Source organism: Cetorhinus maximus, chromosome 12 (assembly GCF_964194155.1).
Source record: "Cetorhinus maximus chromosome 12, sCetMax3.hap1.1, whole genome shotgun sequence".
NCBI lineage: Eukaryota > Metazoa > Chordata > Chondrichthyes > Lamniformes > Cetorhinidae > Cetorhinus > Cetorhinus maximus.
Window position 1 is genome coordinate 78,305,099 of NC_135890.1, and position 21,995 is coordinate 78,327,093.

General features: G+C 41.5%; 1 protein-coding gene across 1 annotated transcript in view; it reads right to left on the reverse strand.

Annotated features, from left to right (window-relative positions):
* Positions 1 to 1,344: 1,344 nt before the first annotated feature.
* Positions 1,345 to 21,995, reverse strand: part of LOC144687609 (solute carrier family 2, facilitated glucose transporter member 11-like) — a 76,428-nt gene continuing 55,777 nt past the window's right edge. The window contains exons 10-12 of the mRNA XM_078553956.1: positions 20,214 to 20,289; positions 17,416 to 17,543; positions 1,345 to 2,547 (exon numbers count right to left, since the gene is read on the reverse strand). Coding sequence (XP_078410082.1) covers positions 2,392 to 2,547; positions 17,416 to 17,543; positions 20,214 to 20,289 — 360 coding nt within the window. The 3' untranslated portion in view covers positions 1,345 to 2,391. The remainder of the gene's footprint in view (positions 2,548 to 17,415; positions 17,544 to 20,213; positions 20,290 to 21,995) is intronic.

The following is a 21,995-nucleotide window of genomic DNA, read 5'->3' on the forward strand; positions in this document are numbered from 1 at the left end:
CTGTACACAGTATTCCAGAACAAAAACAAGAATACATGGAAAAACTCAGCAGGTCTGGCAGCATCTGCGGAGAGGAGCACAGTTAACATTTCGAGTCCGCATGACTCTTCAACAGAACTAAGGAAAAATAGAAAAGGGGTGAAATATAAGGTGGTTTAAGAGGGGGGGGTTGGGACAAGAGAGCTGGATAGAGGGCCAGTGATAGGTGGAGATAACCAAAAGATGTCACAGACAAAAGGACAAAGAGGTGTTGAAGGTGGTGATATTATCTAAAGGAATGTGCTAATTAAGAGTAGAAAGCAGGACAAGCAAGGTACAGATAGCCCTAGTAGGGGTGGGGTGGGGTGAAGGAATCGAAAAAGGCTAAAAGGTAGAGATAAAACAATGGATGGAAATACATTTAAAAATAATGGAAATAGGTGGGAAAAGAAAAATCTATATAAATTATTGGAAAAAACTAAAAGGAGGGGGAAAAATCAGAAAGGGGATGGGGATGGAGGAGAGAGTTCATGATCTAAAATTGTTGAACTCAATATTCAGTCCGGAAGGCTGTAAAGTGCCTAGTCGGAAGATGATGTGCTGTTCCTCCAGTTTGCGTTGAGCTTCACTGGAACATTGCAGCAAGCCAAGGACGGACATGTGGGCATGAGAGCAGGGTGGAGTGTTGAAATGGCAAGCGACAGGGAGGTCTGGGTAATGCTTGCGAACAGAACGAAGGTGTTCTGCAAAGCGGTCATCCAGTCTGTGTTTGGTCTCTCCAATGTAGAGGAAACCGCATTGGGAGCAACGAATGCAGTAGACGAAGTTGAGGGAAGTACAAGTGAAATGCTGCTTCACTTGAAAGGAGTGTTTGGGCCCTTGGACGGTGAGGAGAGGGGAAGTAAAGGGGCAGGTGTTGCATCTTCTGCCATTGCATGGGAAGGTGCCATGGGAGGGGGTTGAGGTGTAGGGGGTGGTGGAGGAGTGGACCAGGGTGTCACGGAGTGAACGATCCCTACGGAATGCCGCCGGGGGGGTGAAGGGAAGATGTGTTTGGTGGTGGCATCATGCTGGAGTTGGCAGAAATGGCGGAGGATGATCCTTTGAATGCAGAGGCTGGTGAGGTGATAATTGAGGACAAGGGGGACCCTATCATGTTTCTGGGAGGGAGAAGAAGGTGTGAGGGCGGATTTGGTTATCTCCACCTATCACTGGCCCTCTATCCAGCTCTCTTGTCCCAACCCCCCCACCCCTCTTAAACCAGCTTATATTTCACCCCTTTTCTATTTTTCCTTAGTTCTGTTGAAGAGTCATGCGGACTCAAAATGTTAACTGTGCTCCATTCCACAGATGCTGCCAGACCTGCTGAGTTTTTCCAGGTATTTTTGTTTTTGTTTTCGATTTCCAGCATCCGCAGTTTTTTGCTTTTATCACAGTATTCCAGATGTGGTCTCACCAAGGCCCTGTACAGCTGCAGTAAAACTTCCCTAATTTTACATTCCAAACACCAACATTCCATTTGCCTTCTTAATCACTTGCTTTACGTGCAGACTAACCTTTTGTGATTCATGTACCACCAAGCTCTGAAATCTCTAAAATAATATGCTGCTTTCCTATTCTTCTGCCAAAGGGGACAACCTCACATTTTCCCACATTATACTTCATCTGTCAAATGTTTGCCCGCTCACTGAACCTATCTATATCCCTTTGCAGATCCTTTACCTCCTCTTTATAACTTACTGTCTTACATATCTCGGTGTTATTGTCAAATTTAGCTACCATTTGTTCGGTCCCATCTTCCAAGTCATTGATAGAGATTGTAAATAGTTGAGGCCCCAACACAGATCCCTGTGGCACTCCACTAGTTACAGCTCGCCAACTCGAAAATGACCCGTTTTTCCCTTCTCTCTACTTCCTGTTAGCTAACCAATCCTTTATTCATGCTAATATGTTACTGCCTGCACCATGAGCTCTTATTTTGTGTAACAACCTTTGATGTGACACTTTATCAAACGCTTTTTGGAAATCTAAGTACACCACATCTTTATTCCCCTTTATCCACCTTGCCTGTTGCTTCCTCAAAGAGCTCTGATAAATGAGGATGTAAAGCCCCACATGACAGAAGGCAATCTCGACCATATCTCTGATAGGGATAGCCATCATTTTTTGTTTTTATCCAATTCCCATTCGGTGCCATCTTACACATATTTTTAGTTTGTAACAAACAACCTAATTAAACCTACTGTTGGCTTGAGCTCTTAATGCAAAGAAACAGTCATTAAAGAGAAAAACTAGACATGTCGACAGATAGAAACGATATGCTAATGCTATGGAAACACGACAGTAACAGATAAGCATTGAGCTTTTATAACAAATGGTTGGTTTTCAATTCTTTCACATTCTGGTTCCAACTTATTCCACCTGAGCTTTGAAATTGCGACTGTGAAACTCCTGAGAAATTTCCAGAAGTGTCTTTCCTTTTGTTTCTGGCAGAAAGAATCCAATAAATAAAGCGGTGAGGAAGCTAATGGAAAGGAATGGCACGTAACAGAAACTGCCCAGGCCCTCCTGAAAGACAAAAAGAGGATGAGTGCAAACAGAACAGGATTTGAAATCTAGTAATGATTCTGCCGTTGCCTTTTACACCCCCTCCAAAACCATCTTTTGTTTCTTTGTCTCATTAGCATTCCCTTTGGCCTTGCACCAAAATCTTTTTTGTCATTTAATTTCTCAGCCTTCCACCGTACCATAGCCCTTCTCTTTTGTTCTTTCCTCCCCCCACTCCTTTCCTCATCTCTGTAATCACTTTCAACCTGATACAACTCTATAACCTTTTCCAGTTTACATAGGATATATGGCAGAAAAACAGGCCATTTGGTCCAACTAGTCCATGTTGTGTTTACGTTCCACTCGAGCCTCCTCTGACTTTCCTTATTTAATCTACTATTATAATCATCTACTCCTTTCTCCCTCATATACTTGTTTAGCTTCCCCTTAAATGCGTCTATACTATTCTCTTCAACCACTGTCTGTATTAGTGAGTTCCACATTCTTACCACTCTTTGGGTAAAGAACTGGGCTAGTAATCTAGAGACCTGAGCTAATGATGTGGAGACATGAATTCAAATCGCATCACATTAGCTGGGGACTTTAAGTTCCATAAAATAAATCTGGAATAAAAAGCTAGTATCATTAATTGTGACCAAGAAACTATCAGATTCTCATAAAACCCCGTCTGGTTTACTAATGTCTTATAGAGAAGGATGGAAATCTGCCATCCTTTCCCGGTCTGGCCTACATTTGACTCCAGACCCTCGGCGATGTGGTCGACTCTTAACCGCCACACATTTATATTCAAGAACATTGGCTCAACACCACCTTCTCCAGGGCAATTAGAGCTAGGAAATCAATGCTGGGGTTGCCAGCATATCTCACATCCCGTAAATGAATTTTAAAAAATTAACTCTATCTCTCTTTCCATAGTTGCTGCCTGACTATTTGCAGTATTTTCTGTTTTTATTTAGGTTTTTTCTTTAGGGTCTGAAGTTATTTTTATTTCTTCCCATTTTTCTCTCACACCCCACCCCAACCAGGAGAATGAACAGCACAACTGCCTATGGGCCTCTTTAATGCTGTTGTGTAATCTCCTGCTGCTATTGGCTCTGAACAAAGGTCACGAGGTCAGTGATCATGAATAGGTATAAATGGCTCTTCCCCTGAGATTTCTTTCCCCTTCCGTCCCTCAGGCCTGTGCTCTTTGGAGCTGCCATCTCTGGCTGGGCATATCCCTGGAAATATCATCAGATGACCATCTGCCTCTATCCATCCAGCCCCTACACACCCACCATTGGCTGCACAGAATGCGCACGACCTTCTCACAACCAATTGGAAAGAGAACTGACTATCTGACTGGATGTTTCTTGACTGTCCGTCTATGTCCAATATCCCTATAACTAGCAATCAAAATTGCTTAAAGCATTCTTTAAAAAAAACATATTTTTAATGCCCCTATGATTTTTTTTTCCCCGAGGGTACTCTGCAATATCATGGAGAATATTCATTAATATATGGAGACTCCAGAACAGTCCTGGAGGATTGGTAAACCCCTGCCAATGGGCAGGAAGAGCTGAACCAAATCCTAGCAGGCAGAGATGGCAAATCATCAGGGCACCATGTTACGATCTCGGTAGAGACCAGTAGAGACAAGTAACTTTTCTTTTAAACAGAAGAAATATGAAATCCCAGTTATTTACTGAAGGAATGAAGCCATAAGATTCCACGGTTTCAAACAGAATTTTTTTAACTATACAAGAGTCAGCAAAGCAAATATAAATATTATCTATCCTATACTCTTAAGTTCCAGAATTAACATGAGTTAAACATGAATTAACAGGCAAACCGTGGTCGAATATAAACTATAAATTATGCAGTAAATGGCAGATACAACTAAGGCAGATTTAACGAATTAGCAGCCCAGTAATCATGCTAAGTCACAAAGTCCTTCAAAGTCTGTCTTTGTGAGAAATTTCAGCTCTTCCTTCTAGTCGCTAGCCTCATTCTCAGTCAACAACAGGGCACAACCAACCTGAGTTCCATGGGTGCTGTCTTCATCACAAATAGCTCACGTCTACAGAACCTCCCCAACTCGGTCTGGATGGTGTAGATCCACCAATGTTATCTTCAAGTAACAGAAACAGCCACAGCAATTTATTCTCTTTCCTTATTCTCAACTGCTGGATCTAGCCTCCTCTTAAGTTTTGTTCAGCTTGTCTGTTCTGCTCCAGTTGACTCAACAACTGCTACTGCACAGCTTGGACTGATCTGTCTCCTTTTATTTCTTTTAACAAGGTTTAATTTTGATTTCCTAACCTCAGCTTGCTCCTGATTTCCTTAGAGACTGGGAAGTTCAGTCTCATTTCTGTGTTTACCTTTATTGCTTTCCTTTCAGTTTAATTTTCAGTTCAGCTTCTGATTTGAGGTAGGATCTTCCTCAAAATCATACCAATTAAAATTTCAAAATATTTACGCGCACGGGACGTAAAATTCCGGCCCATGTTATTTGGAGTGGCAATAATAACTCCTCCTACTACACCTTTGCCATCTATCTATCTGCAGTTCATTTTCAAAAACTTCAATAAGTGGTTCATCGTCTTCTGAACCTGATGAAGTTACTCTCACAATAGATTGTGAACACACTGGTGAGGAGAGGAAATTCTTTGCTGTTTTCTTGCAAGATCAGCATCTGGAAGTTTATTATACTCAGCATCAGATGACGGTGAAAGAAGAGGGCTACCACTCTCTGGAGAACTTGCTGCACCAGATGAAGAATGTGTATCCAGTACATATAAAATCTGACCCGGAACAACAACATGAGTGAAAAGCCTGTTGACCTGCACAAATTCTCTGGAAGTAACATCAAATTTCAAATCGCTGGTATTAGATTGTTATCTGAAAAGGAAGAATGTGCAGCATAATAGGGAGAAGGTGGGGAAATGGAACTAGATGAGTTGCTCAATCGGAGAGCCAGTGCAGACACGATGGGCGAAATGACCTCCTCCTGCGCCATAATAGTTCTGTGATTCTGTGAAGTGTATCTTGAGACTCAGCCAAGTATTCAGTTGCTCCTGTTGGCTTCTGGGAAACCACTTTCTTTTCCTTCTCATTGTTTATTAGACTGTCATCAGACAAGTAAAAATTCTTGAGCACTGCACGTCGGTTTTCTTTCCTTTGAACAGTTTTTCTTTTACTGTTCTCTGCAGTATTGTCCCTGAATTACCCATAATGGTTAAACGATACTGATGCCCTGTTTTAGTTTTGGTTTTGGTTAGGGGTCCTACACAATCCACTAGAACCCTGTTAAATAGTTCATCAGAAGCGGGTCTTGGGATCAATAGAGCTGGTTTAATCGACGCTGGGGCTTCCAAACCAGTTGACATGTCCTGCAGAATTCAACCATGTGTCCTTGCAATCCCGGCCGATAAATGCAATTTGTTATTTTAGCCTGAGTTATACTTATTCCTAAATGACTTGCCATCAGAATATCATGTGGCAATTCTTAAAATTTCCTTGCAGTAACTAGGAGGGAGAACAATTTGGTAGACTACATCTTTGTTTGATTCCATGAGAAACGTGTCTTCGATCGAATGGCACCTAAACTCCTATCATTTGCATATTTCCAAAATGTGGATGACACGTTTACTATCCACAGCTGCATGTAATTTCCTTGCATATTTTAATGGGCCCTATCCTGCTCTAAAATTCACCTTTGAAATGGATCAGTCAAATGAACTCCCTTTCCTTGACATACTAGCTGAGAAATCTGCCAGGGCGTTCTCTACCATGGTCTACCACAAGCCTACCTTCACTGGTCAATACACACGGTGGGATTCTTACAGTTTCATAAGGTATAAGATTGGCCTTATCAGCAACCTCGTAAATAGGGCCTAAGCCATTTGTTAACCATGCAAGCTTGATGCTGAAATAGGGCACATCAGAGACATCCTGCGGGATAATCGCTACCTTGATCAGATCATTTTGCACTGTATATCGCCCAAACTCATAAACGGGCCTAAGGCTGTCACTTTCGGCCCTGAAAAGTGCCCAGTCTACCTCAGATTACCCCGGAAGGGCAAGGTATCTCAAAAATTTGAGCAGCAGGTTATGCAGTAGCAACATGAGTGGTATTCACCACTAACAGGATGCTGCTGTCAAGCCAAAAAGATATTCTGCCTATCACAAAAATGAGTAAAGTGGCATATGGATTTCAGTGCAGGTGTGATGCTAGGTATGTAGTCTGTACATCCCAAAGACTGGCAGATTGCATTAAACAGCATATCCCTTCCACTCTTCACAATGGGCAAGGTGCAGACCGCACCCAACCAGCCCGTGCTTGCAAAACTCAAAACACAGTGCCCCTGGTATGACACAGCAGTTGGTAAAAGCTGAGTTATTTAAAATCCCAGAGGGAAACTTTAAGCAACTGTCATAACCTATATTTTCAATTGGTATGTTTGAGATGCAGCCCTGAATTCAGAATTGAAACCACCAAGTCTCCAGAGGTCTTTTTATATAAATTAAATTAAACATTTATAAATTTAACAACAAATTTAAACACATACACATGTCTACAAATTACCACCATAACTTTTAAACAAATCCCCAAATTAATCACTCCCAGGTAATCTTCCCCAAAGCAACAATAACCCATAGACTTAAACAGACACCAGACAAAGCACAGAATCACACAGTGCAGAAGAGGCCTTCGGCCCATCGAGTCTGCACCGGCACATGAGAAACACCTGACCTACCTACCTAATCCCATTTACCAGCACTTGGCCCATGACCTTGGATGTTATGACATGCCAAGTGCTTATCCAGGTACTTTTTAAAGGATGTGAGGCAACCCGCCTCCACCACCCTCTCAGGCAGCGCATTCCAGGCCGTCACCACCCTCTGGGAAAAAAGGTTTTTCCTCACATCCCCCCTAAACCTCCTGCCCCTCACCTTGAACTTATGTCCCCTCGTGACTGACTCTTCAACTAAGGGGAACAGCTGCTCCCTATTCCACCCTGTCCATGCCCCTCATAATCTTGTACACCTTGATCAGGTCACCCCTCAGTCTTCTCTGTTCCAACGAAAACAACCCAAGTCTATCCAACCTCTCTTCATAACTTAAATGTTTCGTCCAAGACAACATCCTGGTGAATCTCCTCTGCACCCCCTCCAGTGCAATCACATCCTTCCTATAATGTGGTGACCAGAACTGCGCACAGTACTCCAGCTGTGGCCTCACCAAGGTTCTATACAACTCCAACATGACCTCCCTACTTTTGTAATCTATGCCTTGACTGATAAAGGCACGTGTCCCATATGCCTTTTTCACCACCCCACTAACATGCCCCTCCGCCTTCAGAGATCCATGGACACACACGACAAGGTCCCTTTGTTCTTCAGAACTCCCTAGTGTCATGCCGTTCATTGAATACTTCCTTGTCAAATTACTCCTTCCAAAGTGTATCACCTCACACTTTTCAGGGTTAAATTCCATCTGCCACTTATCTGCCCATTTGACCATCCCGTCTATATCTTCCTGAAGCCCAAGACACTCAACCTCACTGTTAACCACCCGGCCAATCTTTATGATATCCGCAAACTTACTAATCCTACCCCCCGCATAGACATCTATGTCATTTATGTAAATGATGAATAATAGGGGACCCAGCACAGATCCCTGTGATATGCCACTGGACACTGGCTTCCAGTCACTAAAGCATCCTTCTGTCATCACCCTCTGTCCTCTACAACTAAGCCAATTTTGAATCCACCTTATCAAATTACCCTGCATCCCATGTGCATTTGCCTTCTTTATAAGTCTCCCATGTGGGACCTTGTCAAAGGCTTTGCTGAAATCCATATAAACTACATCGACTACACTACCCTCATCTACACACCTGGTCACCTCAAAAAATTCAATCAAATGTGTTAGGCATGACCTCCCTCTGACAAAGCCATGCTGACTATCACTGATCAAACCTTGCCTCTCCAAGTGGAGATAGATTCTCTCCTTCAGAATTTTCTCCAATAGTTTCCCTACCACTGATGTGAGACTCACTGGCCTGTAGTTCCCTGCTTATCTCTACAACCCTTCTTAAATAGCGGAACCACATTAGCTGTTCTCCAGTCCTCTGGCACCTCCCCCGTAGCCAGAGAGAAATTAAAAATTTGGGTCAGAGCCCCTGCGATCTCCTCCCCTGCCTCCCTCAGCAGTCTGGGACACAAATCATCTGGACCTGGAGATTTGTCCACTTTTAAGCCTGCCAACACCTCCAATATCTTGTCACTCCCTATATCAATTTGCTCAAGAACCTTGCAGTCTCTCTCCCTGAGTTCGATACTTTCATCCTCCTTCTCTTGGGTGAAGACGGATGTGAAGTATTCGTTCAACACTCTAGCGATGTCCTCTGGCTCCACCCATAGATTGCCCCTTTGGTCCCTAATGGGCCCTACTCTTTCCCTGGTTATCCTCTTCCCATTGATATACTTACAGAATATCTTGGGATTTTCCCTACTTTTACCAGCCAGAGCTTTCTCATATCTCCTCTTTGCTCTCCTAATTGCTTTCTTAAGCCCCACCCTGCACTTTTTGTAGTTCACTAATGCCTCCGCACATTTTATCTTACAAATTCAAAGTGAGGTCCCTTTCAATTTGGTTCCTTTGCACAGTTGTAGGCTTACAGGTGGCTTAGATATTGCAGGCCTCTGACCTACACACACAAAACTCTTTTCTGCCTATACCTAGCCTTCCCTATGAATGCAAATTCTCATAGTACCACCAGGCCCTTTGAACTCCACCTCTCCTAAGAATAAAACCCCTTTCACAATACCAATTTTATTAGTAATATGAACATATTGCTTGGTGTCTCCTAGCTAGGTGCAAGATTTCACCCCCAGTCTTTGAATGGTTTATTCAACAAAATGCAAATGCACATCTCAAAACTACTATACATCAAAGCACCCAGACTGGCTGGCTTAAATCCAATTAAGACACACACACTCACACCCACAGACACAGACCCTACTACAAGTCCAATTTAAAATAATTTCCAATAACATTATATACGTTAATATATCCATGACAACCCCCTCCCTATCGAAAAATGAACGTTCATAATTCTAAAAGACGGCTTCATTTTTTAATAACCTATCTCACACTATCAGCTGCATGTATTAACATAACATATATACACTAGTCCTTGGTATCAACAGAAATCACTCCAGTTCAGTGTCCAGGTTTTTTTTTAAATATCCAATTTTTCTTTATCCTTCAAACTCTTGAAAACACATCTGTGAACGGATTCTCTCTATCAGAAACATGTATAATTCATAGATTAAATGGTGGTAATAATAGACTCCACCTGAAAAGTCTTGCACTTTTGTCTTGAAATTTGTCCAAAGACTTCAAAGGATTGTGGTCTGTATAAACAATTGTTTCTGATGAATTGTTGGCAACATAAATTTCAAAATTCTGCAACACTAACACCAAACCCAAGATCTCTTTTTCAATCGTTGAATATCTTCTCTGTTGTACATTCAGCTTCCATGAAAAATACCCTATCGGTTTTTCAATTCCAGTGTCATCTTCTTGTAACAGTACAGCCCCAATGCCTATATCGCTTGCATCAATGGCCAACTTGAATTGCTTGGCATAATTGGGTACTGCCAAAACTGGTGTTGTAGTTGATACAGTTTTCAAACTATCAAATGACTTCTGACACCCCAGTGTCCATTGAAACTTCTTGTTCTTTTTTAATAGTTCAGTCAGTGGAGCTAAAGTTTGGTACAAATTTCTGGTAAAACCCACTCATGCCCAGAAATCTCAAAACTTCTCATTTTGTTGTAGGCACTGGGAAATCCACAATAGCCTTGACTTTCACATCTCTCAGAGCCACCTTACCATGTCCAATGGTATGGCCTAGAAATGTAACTTGCGCTTTTGCAAACTCACTTTAGTCAAGTTCATCACCAAATTAGCTTCTTGAAATCCAGAAAATAATCCTTCCAGATGCTGTAAATGCTCCTCCCACGTAGGACTGAAAACTATTAGATCATCAATATAAACAGCACAATTGCTTAGATCTGCAATTACTTTTGTTTGTCAGTCTTTGAAATGTCGCAGGTGCATTCTTCATGCCAAACGGCATGACTTTAAACTGATATAGTCCACTTAGCGTTACATAAGCCGATATCTCCCTTGCTCTCTCCAATAACGGAACCTGCCAATATCCTCTTAGCAAGTCAATCTTTGTGGTAAATTTCAATTGTCCCACTTTCTCAATGCAATCTTCCAACCATGGTATAGGATATGAATCCGTTTGTGTCACTGCATCCACCTTTCGATAGTCCACACACAGTCTTTGTGTTCCATCCGGTTTTAGTACCAGCTCAATAGGCAAACTCCAGTGACGGCAACTAAACTCAATGATATCAGTTTGAAGCATGAAATCAATTTGTTTTTCTACTTGTGATAAATTTGCTGGATTTAATCTATAAGGATGTTGCCTTATTGAAGATTAAACCTGTACAGAGACATCATGTATAGCTAAATGTGTCTTTCTTAATTTATTCCCACAAATAGGTTTGTGTGCCTGCAATAGCTTTTCCAAATCACTTTGACACTTGCTTGGTAGGTAACTCAATATTTCATTTAAATTTTCAAGTACCCTCTCATTATCCAATTTGATTAAAGGAAAATCAATTTCAGAATCCTACACTTCTACCTCTTTCTCATCACCCACCATCACTAACACCTGTTTTTGTTCCTCTTCCCTGTCAAAGTACTTTTTAAGCATATTTACATGACACACCTTCTGCTTCCTTCTTCTATCTGGAGTATTTATTAAGTAATTTACTTCACTCAATTTCTTCTCAATCCTGTAAGGCCCACTAAATCTTACATTTAATGAATCACCTAACACTGGTAACAAAACTAATACTTTCTCACCAGAAACAAAACTGCGAACTTTAACTTTCTTATCTGCCTTCATTTTTATCACTTGCTGTGATATTTTTAAATGTTCCCTAGCCAACTCACATGCTCTGCTCAACCTTTCCTTGAAATTTGATACGTAATCCAAGGGAATAGTTTCTGAATTTTAACCAACCAATTTCTCATGAATTAATTTCAGTGGTCCCCATACCTTAAATAGGATAACAATCTGATGCACCTCACTCCAGCTTTCATTTGCTGAGACATGATGCGGCCTCCATTTTCTCTTAAAATATCTCCCTTAAGGTAATAACATATGGGAATACATTTCGCTTCTATTTCTGAATAAGCTTTCTGATATAACTGCTTTAATTGCAAATCATTTCTCTGTAACTGCACTAAACTCCTTCAGTTAAACACTTCAGCTGAATTGACCTGTAGATTTTCCTCCTGAGCAATGTTATCAAACACAGTGCCAGATAATTGGATTTCGACACCTTCTTCTTGCCTTTGAACTGCTTGCCCTTCTTGTTTCAACCTGTGTGCCTGTGACCTCATTACCACACAATCTGGAAACAATCCAGGATGCCTCCTCTGTAACACCTCTGTTGAAAACACTTCTACACACTGCTCAGCTACTCTAGGCATCACTCACATTTGTGATCCAGCTATATTACCCAGAATAAATTGAACCCCTGCAATGGGTAATTTTTCTACTACTCCAACAATAACTTCACCTGTTCTCCATTTGCTCTTTAAATTTACCTTCCAAAACGGAATAGATTTAGCATCTCCATGAACCCCACTTATTATCACCTGCTCCTGCAATACTCCCTCTGACCAACAAATATTACTATCCCACAATATTAAAGATTGACTATCCCCTGTGTCCTCCTAAAATTTTAACATCTTTACCTACTCCACCCTGGATACATGGAAAGACTTTGCCTTCACACACAAAGGCCAGAATTCTTACCTTGATGGGCGGGTGGGCCCCACCGGCTCGGTGGCCGGCGGGCAGCCGAACTCCGCCGCCAAAATGGGGCCGACCGCCATTTTGAGTGGGTGGTCCAATTAAGGCCCAACAGGAAGTGCCATGCGCTTCCTGTGTGGGGGGGTGGAGGGATTCCCCATCTGTCAAAGTGCGCTAGACTAAGTGCTGTCTCATGGAGATCACTGACAGTGTAAAAAACATTAAAAATAGAAAAATATAAAAATTATTAACATGGCCCCCTCATGTGACAATGTCACACGAGATGGGACATGTTAATAAAAAGGACATAAACTTTATTAAATTTTTTAAAAACGGACATGAAACCTCATCCCGCCAGTGGATGAGGTTTCATGTATTATCTGGAGCTGGAGCTCCTGGCCTGCTCGCCAACCTTAAGGTTGGATGGGCAGGGTCTTTAATGATCTTAATTAGCTTGTCAATGGCCTTAATTGGCCATTGACAGGCCAGCGGGCGGACAGCTAATTTCGCCGTCCGCCTGGCTTCCTCAATATTTAAATAGACCAGGATGATGTCGGGGGTTCCTCCCAACATCATCCTGCATCATTTTCCCATCGGCGAGCGGGCCCTGCCCCCAAATCGCCGACGGGAAAATTCTGGCCAAAGTCTTTAACATTTCTACAACCTGCTCCTCAGAATTCTCTTGGGTAAATTGTGAACACATTCCCACTTCCTTACCTATCACTGATTCTTCCTGTTTTACCTGTACACAAACCATTGGTTTTTCCTTTGCCTGTACCTCAGAACCCACAGTACTTTTACTTCCATAACTTTTCTGTACCCCAATAATTCCTACAGATTTTCCCAGTTATTTCCAACACACTGACTTTGTTACAATGAAAACACCTCCATTTTTGAATGTCCCTCCCACCCTCAGCACCTTCCTTTTTATTCTGAGAAAAAACGTCCTGGGAATTCCCAGCCACTCCTTCTCTTCCCTTCCTTCCTTTCACCTTCCCACTTTCTATCCTTTTCCAATTTGAAAGGGTGACGGAAAAAAGGTTTAGCTCTATGAACTAACTCATAATCAGCTCTCTCTGCTGCTTGTCTTACAGTTTGGACCCCCTGTTCCTCCACATGAGTTCTCACTACCAAAGGGATTAAGTCTTTAAATTCTTCCAAAAGAATTACTTCCCTAAGAGCTGCATATATTGTCTATATTTTTAACACCCATAACTACCTGTCAAAATTATGTTGTTTTACTCTCAAACTCAGTATAAGTTTGCCCAGGCTGTTTTCTCATATTCCTAAATTTCTGCCTGTATGCTTCAGGAACCAACTCATATGCACTCAAAATAGCCTTTTTCACCACATTATAGTTCACCGATACCACTTCAGACAGCAAAGCATATACCTCGTGTGCTCTATCCAGCAACTTAGACTGTAATAATAACGTCCAGTACTCTATTTCATCAGTTTTGCTATCGTAAATGAAATAAAGAATGCTTCAACATCTCGATCCTCAAACTCTGCAAGAGCTTGTACAAATCTAAATATCTCCCCACTAGGTTTTAGATGAAAGGTTTTTTCATCGTCAGAACCCTCCCCAGAAGCAGAGATCTCTTTTTTTAACTTCCAGCCTTTTAAGCAGGTATTCTCTTTCTCTCTCTTTCTCTCTTTCCGGAAATTCCAGTTCCCCAGCTTACTTTCTTTCTCCTGCCTTTCTGCTTGCTCCCTTTTAAATGCCATTTCTCTTTCCTTTGCATTTAATTCAAGTTTTTTCAGTTCCTTTGCTTGTTCAAATTCAAGCTTCTTCATTTGCAACTGAAGTTTCACTACCTCCAGCTGTGACTCACTAGTGTCAGGTATCACTTGCAACTGTAGATGCTGTGCTATACTTTTAATTATATCTGATTTTCTAGCCCCAGTAGGTAACCCCAATTTTAACTTATCTGCCAACTCTGTCAACTTACTCTTGGTTATTTTTTGCAACCCAATCAGAGTTATATCTTCTACTCCCAGACAAGTCTTAGCAATTTCCAAAGCCATCTTGCAGTCTCATCACTTCTAAAAAATCTCACTAACTTCTGAATTCAAAGTGCTTCTTGTAGTCGTAACCTTAAGATTCACCGATTCTAATCAAGGAATTACAATAATTATCCTGCCACGAGCCCCCAATTGTTATGACACAGCAATTGGTAAGGGCTGAATTATTTAAAATCCCAGAGGGAAACTTTAAATAACTGTCATAACCTATATTTTCAATTGGTATGTTTGTGATGCAGCTCTGAGTTCGGAAATGAAACCACCAAGCCTCCAGAGATTTTTTTTTATATCAGTGAAACATTTATTAATTTAGCAACAAATTTAAACACATGCACATGTCTACAAATTACTACCATAATAACTTTTGAACAAATGCCCAAATTAATCACTCCCAGGTAATCTTCCCCAAGCCAACAATAACCCATAGACTTAGACACCAGGCAAAGCACATTTTATCTTACAAATTCAAAGTGAGGTTCCTTTCAATTTGGTTCCTTCGCACAGTTGTAGGCTTACAGGTGGCTTAGATGTTACATGCCTCTGACCAACACACACAAAACTCTTTTCTGTATATACCTAGCCCTCCCTTTGAATGCAAATTCTCATAGTACCACCAGGCCCTTTGAACTCCACCTCTTCTAAGAATAAACCCCTTGCACAGTACCAATTTTATTAGTAATATAAACATATTGCTTGTTGTCTCCTAACTAGGTGCAAGATTCCACCCCCAGTCTTTGAATGGTTTATTCAACAAAATGCAAATGCACCTTTAACCTTAGTGTTTAACATCTCAAAACTACTATACATCAGAGCACCCAGAGTGGTTGACTTTAATCCAATTAAGACACACACACACAACCACAGAACCTAATACAAGTCCAATTTAAAATAATTTCCAATAACACTATATACATTAATATCTTTATGACAGTGTCCAACATTAAATGTGATAAGCTGACAACCAATTTAAGATTGTCAGTTGGGCCCACAGTGTGGCACATTTGCATGTATTATAGCTACATATATTAAAACACAGGGCCCTGTTCTTTGCAGACAGAAAGAACATGTACACACATTGCACCTGTTTCAGCTAAACAAAATAAGTGATAGCCATTCACTGCTTCATTCCTCAGGGCAATGCCTTGACCAATCAGAGTAAAGTTACCTGGTTTAAATTTCAAACAATTCTTGGCAGTTAACTGTCAGTCACCCTTAACTTGTGTATTCTCCATGGCAATGCCTCTACTAATCAGAGTCTATTTGCCAACCAATCAGCACTCCCTTCTCATACAATATAAAGTTGTTACTTCCCCTGACATTTTAGCAATTGCCCTGATGAGCACAAGACGAAAAGCTTCGACAAAATGTCCTTTTTAAGCAATACTCTTTCACATTCTCAAAAGTCTATTCTAACTTCATTGATCAAAACCACCTGTCAACCAACATTTCCTTCTCCCTGGCAAATTCTACAAATGTTTGATTCTGTATTTTCTTCAACGTCCAAAATTTTAATTGATATGCTTCGGGGACAAACTCATAAGCATTAAGCACCGCAGTTTTATCTGTCTCATAATTTGAGGATTGTTTGTCCGAAAGACCAAATTAAACATCCATAGCTTTCCCACCAAAATGCTCTGCAAAATAAGAGTCCATGTGTCCTTTGGCTATCCAAGTTTTGTAGCTACTTTTTCAAATGAGTTGAAATATCTCTCAACTCCATCCTCAGTGCATTTAAGGACTAGGCAAAGATTCTTTGTTAAATCAGAGCTCAGAATGGGACTTGATTCATCATCTGAACTATTAGCCTCTCTTTCACTCCATAACCTAAGATTTTCTTTAGCCAGTTCATACTGTCTGATTTCTTTCTCTCTTTGAAGCTCTTTATCTCTTTCCTCCCTTGCTAACTTCTCACTCTGGAGTTCAAGTTCAAGCCATCGCATTTCTCTTTCTTTCTTTTCCAAATTCAAGATTTTTTTCATTTCTTTTTCTTTCTTGCATTCAAGTTTTTCCTTTTCTCTTTCTATGTTAAGCTGCTTCGTCTGCAACTAAATTTTAGGTAACTCAAGCTGTGTCTACCCGGTCAGGCTTTTCTTCTTCCAATCCCAAATGCTATGCTATTACATCAATATTTTCTGCTATTTTAGCCCCTGCTTTTAACTCTAACTCCAACTTTTCTATTTATGGTTAATTTTGTAAACCACTTGGGACAAATCTTCCCTCTCCAGAAAGGTCGTTCTAGCAGCTAGACTGATCTCCATCTAACAGCAGGGCACAACCAACCTGAGTTCCATGGGTTTCATCACAAACAGCACACATCTGCAGAACCTCCTCAACTCAGTCTGGATGGTGTAGATCCACCAATGTTATCTTCAAGTAACAGAAACAGCTGCAGCAACTTATTCTCTTTCCTTATTCTCAACTTCTGGATCTAGCCTCTTCTTGAGTTTTCTTCAGCTTGTCTGTTTTGCCCCAAAAACAGCTTGGACTGATCGGTGTCCTTTTATATCTTACAACAATGTTTCAGTTTAGATTTCCCAACCTCAGCTTGCTCCTGATTTTGTTAGAGACTGGTAAGTTCAATTTCATTTCTGTGTTTAGCTTTTCTACTTTCCTTTCAGTTTCATTTTCAGTTCAGCTTCTGTTTTGAGGTAGGGTCTGCCTCAAAAACATACAAATTGAATTTTAAAATATAGATTCCCTCAGAACCAACATTACCAACACCTCCTAGTGGCTGACTGAAGAGAGGAGACTACTAGATGTGGGCCTCAAGAAACCAAAGATGGATTGGGGGGAGGCAGAAAAATACATTTTAAATGGGGAAGATTTATTAAGGTCAATAAAAAGAGGGATCCAGAAAGGATACACTGCACAACAAAGTGTGTGTTAGAGAGCGTTTATAAGTTATTTTTGTCACAATATTAAGTTAAATTTAGTCTCTGTTCAAGATACTTACAACAATGAATGGAAAGGCCATCACAACAATAATAAGGTTTATCCAGAGCAGAGATCCATTGATCATGTAGGCTGCAGGCCGTGCAGTTTGGTCAAAGATCTCCATTGGTATGACCCCAGTTACTCCAGCTAAGGGCAAAGGGGTCATCAACAAACACGTTATTAGGGGGTAATGAGACAATATTCATGAGCAGTCAACAAGTGAATAGTCTTCACATACTACAGTGATTGTAACTGAGATATAAAACAGAGGGCACTGGTGTAGGGAGTGACACAGAAACAAATGGAAACATTATGGTTCTGAAATTCCACAGGCTGCAATCCTGACAGTTGCCCTCCAACGCTGACCTCTGCCAGAGTCTGCAGAGTCAGTGGGAGGTCTCCTACTTAGCACAGTGCAGTTGGATGCAAACACCATTTCATATATATCTTTGGCATCCACCTGTCTCACATGTCTAGAAACGTGCGCGCCTGCCTGTGGCAGGCAGAGGTTGCCAGTGTACCCATCCATCCCTGAGCAAGGGGCGGAGCCAGATAATTTTCATCTGGGTGGGTGGGGGTCAAGGATCAGGCAGTTTTCCAGATACAGACCTCGCAGGTGGGACCCCCATGCACCTTAATGGAAGCTGTTAGCCTTGTACCTCTCCATGTACCAGCTACCACTAATAATGCCAGTTACAGGTAGAAAGTCAGGACCAGGAATACCCGACTAACAACTCTTCACCCTTGGCTCCATCCTTCATTTGCCATGCAAAGGGCTGATAGAAGGCCCATCACTTACAGATAAATACTGAAACAACAGACACCCAGCGTTTCCTTGGAGGTTCCTCCTATCTGCTACTCAAGTTGAGAGATCTGTACAACCTGGTAGAATTTTAGGGGCTCAAATCTTTGATGATGTGGTTTTTCATGTACTACCTACTGATCACCACCCATTTTTCACAACCAGTCCCCGCAAAAGTTGATTTTCACTCCCTTTAACTCCCTTGGAGAGGAAGCAGAACTGCCATTGCTGAGTACAATGAGGACAATATCTGGTTTCCCTGTGAAACCCCAGACAGTTGAGTGGCCTGTGAAACCGCACTGCAGCAGGAGTCAGCAGCTGAAAGGAAGGAGCAGAGAAAGCTGAAGGGGAAAAATGTAAAAGGAAGGGAATCTCCTCATGAGAAATTTGGGTGAGAGGTCAGAGCAATCAACCCATTCATGGAATGAGAGCACAGCTGTTCCCCATTCATCCCCGTTGGACCCAAGCTGAGTCAGCTGAAGAGCCTAATGACATGTCAAGCTGAAGAAAGTCAAGTTAGTCCTGTCCACAGACTAAGGGCAGAATATTTCGCTTGTCGGGTGGGCATGCGCCTGACCCGAATGAGCGTAAAATGATGCACGATGACATCATCACGTACTCACGCAATATTTCGGTCGGCGGGTGCGCGCGGGAATCGGCAGCGCGCCCGTCAACAATTAAGCAGCCTATTAAGGCCATTAAAGCCATAATTAAAAGATCTTTCTCGCTGCCCAGCCGACCTTACGGTTGGCAGGCAGACGAAGCGGCCAGGCGGCCTTTGGATTTTTTGTGAAACCTCATCCACAGGCCGGATAAGGTTTCGATCAGTGATTTAAAAAAAATTAAAATTTTTCAAACTAATTTCTAACATGTCCCGGCTTATGGGGGGACATGTTTTTAACACTTTTAAATTCTTTATTTTTTATTTTAAGAATCTTTTTACTGCACGCACTTGCGTGCATGCGCGAACTTCCGCAGTCGCCCTCCTCCCTCCCAACCCTGGCAGCGCTGCAGCGCGCGATTCACACTGGCTGGCCGTAATTGACCAGCCAGCGTGAAGTCGCGGTCAGGGCCCAATCGCGGACAGCAGTCTGTTTCGCAACCGCTCCCACTCGACCCCACTGAGCCGACCCGATGACCAGAAAATCCTGGCCTAAGATTCACAAGGATGATACCAGAACTGGGAGGTTATAAGAAGAAAGACTGGAACAAACTGGGCTTTTTCCTGTAGAAAGTGGTAACCTGATACAGGTCTTTAAAATTATGAAAGATTTTGACAGGGTAAACATACAGAAGATGTTTCCCCTTGTGGGGAGTGCAAAAATAGAGGCCATAAATAAAAGATAACCATTAATCATTGTAATAACGAATTCAGGTGAAACTGAGAGACTGGTTGAAATGTGCAACTTAGTACCACCTGGAGTGCTCGAGAGAAAAAGCAAAGATGTACTTAAGGAAAAGCTAGATAAATACATGAGGGAGAAAGGAGTAGACAATTTTGCTGATAGGGCTGGATGAAGTAGTGTAGGAGGAGGCTTGTGTGGAGCATAATCACAGATCAGTTGGGCTAAATGGCCTGTCCCTGTGCTGCCAATACTATCCAATTCTATGTAATTTTGAAATAAAAACAAGAAGTGCTGCAAATACTCAGATCATCTGGCAGCATCTGTGGAGAGAGAAACAAAGGCCGGAATTCTACGGCCCTATCGCGGCAGGGACGGGGCTGCAAAACATGGCGAGCCATTCTAAACTCCAATGACTTCGGCGGAAATGTAAAATCCTGCTGCCGTAAAATTCCACACAAAATCAATGCTTTGAGTCAAATATGGATCTTCTTCAGATCTATGTAATCTTGAGTTCTGAACAATTCTAGATGCAAACCACAGTCTTAACCAGTAAGTGAACAGCTGAGCACACTAACTACTTATGTAGTCAGGGCACCTCACATGAGGTGGTTCTCAATGAGGAACTGTTTCTTTCTGCATTATAAGAATGATTTGTAGTGGACAACCTACCTGGCCCAATTCCAAAGCTTAAGATGGATGCAAAGATGCAGGCCATGCTCAAATATGGCATCCAAATGATCTTATCCTAGGTCAACAGATACAGAGTGTCAGTAAAATATGCAGGGCTTAGCCCTTCCTCTTACCATTTATTAGTTACAACTAACTGTCAGTGTCAGCAAGGCCCAGTAAGTAACAGTCACCTGAGTCAGAATGTTGTGTTTCTGTGGCTGGCATTGCAGCACATTACTGAGGAAGTGCTGTCCTATCACTCTACAACAATTTAAGTATTCATTGAGGTAGATTTTTTAACTTGCCAACCAGGTGTAAAACTGGCTTTGTGGATTGGCTAGCCCTTATAGAAACTGCTACCCCACTCCCAATATGGTCTCCTCTACATTGAGAAGATCAAATGCAAATTGGATGTCTGCTTTGTGGAACACCTCCATTCAGTCCACAAACACATCCCCTAGCTTCTAGTCACCTGTCATTTTAATTCTCCACTCCACTCTTTGTCCTCGCCCTTCTACACTGTTCCAGTTGTGCTAAATGGCCTCTTTCTGTGTTGTAAATTCTATCCAATTTTATGCAATCTTGAAATAAAAGCAAAAAGTGCTAGAAGTACTCAGCAGCTCTGACAGCATCTATGGAGAGAGAAACAGGGTTAACGTTTTAAGTCAAATATGACTTTTCCTTAGAACTATGTAATCCTAAATCCTGGACAATCCCAGATGCAAACCTCAAACAGTCTCAACCAATAGGTGAGCAGCACTGTTCCAATGTGTAAGTATAAGCTCAGGGAACAGAACCTCATCTTTTGATTGAGCACTTTACAGTCTTCTGGACTTAACATTGAGTTCAACAATTTCCAATCATACCATTGCCCCCTTTGTTTTTTTTAATTGTTTTTGGACAGCAGTTGTTGATCATGTTTCTGTTTTTCTTCTATTTACACCTCCTCTAGGTAGATCTTTTGTTCTTATATTCATCCCATTACCACCCTATTTTGTCTTGCACCACCATCTCTTGTCATTCAATCTCTTCTGTCTTCCACCTTATCACAGACTTTCACTTTTGTGGGTGCCCCTGATCCCCCATTCCTGTGTCTGAATATGCTTAAAACCTGGTACATCTCAAATTTTTTCCAGTTCTCATCAAAGATCATCGGCCTGAAACATTAACTCTGTTTCTCTCTCCACAAATTGTGCCTGGCCCACTGAATATTTCCAGCATTTTCTGTGTTTATCTTTCTTTCTGCTACCATATTGACAGATTATTATAAGTGTTTATCACCTTTTGACTCAAAATTATTTTCTGCAAGTACCAATAAATTAATTCAGCCCTCTGATTGTGCTCATGAATTCACTGACTGGCAATAGAAAGAAGATTTGCATTTATGTAGAGCCTTTCACAACCTCAGGATGTCGCGAATTGCTTTATAGCCAATGAAGTACTTCTGAGGTGCAGTCACTTTCAGTGTAAATGTAGCCCTAAAAGCAACATTACCAGCCTTATCTTTCAAACTTATAATGAGAAATAGAATTTGAAATAATTCTAACACCTAAGTCTAGGTCATTAATAGAGAACAAGAAAAGCATTGGTCCTAGTACTGACATCTGGGGAATCCCACTATATACCATCCTCCTGTCCTCCAATTCACCACTACTGTTTCCTGTTATTCAATATTTCATATCCATGCTGCCACTGTCCCTTTTATTCCATGTGCTTTGACTTTGTTGACAAGCCTTTGTTAGGTGGTATTTTATCAAATGCCTTTGGAAGTCCAGTACACCA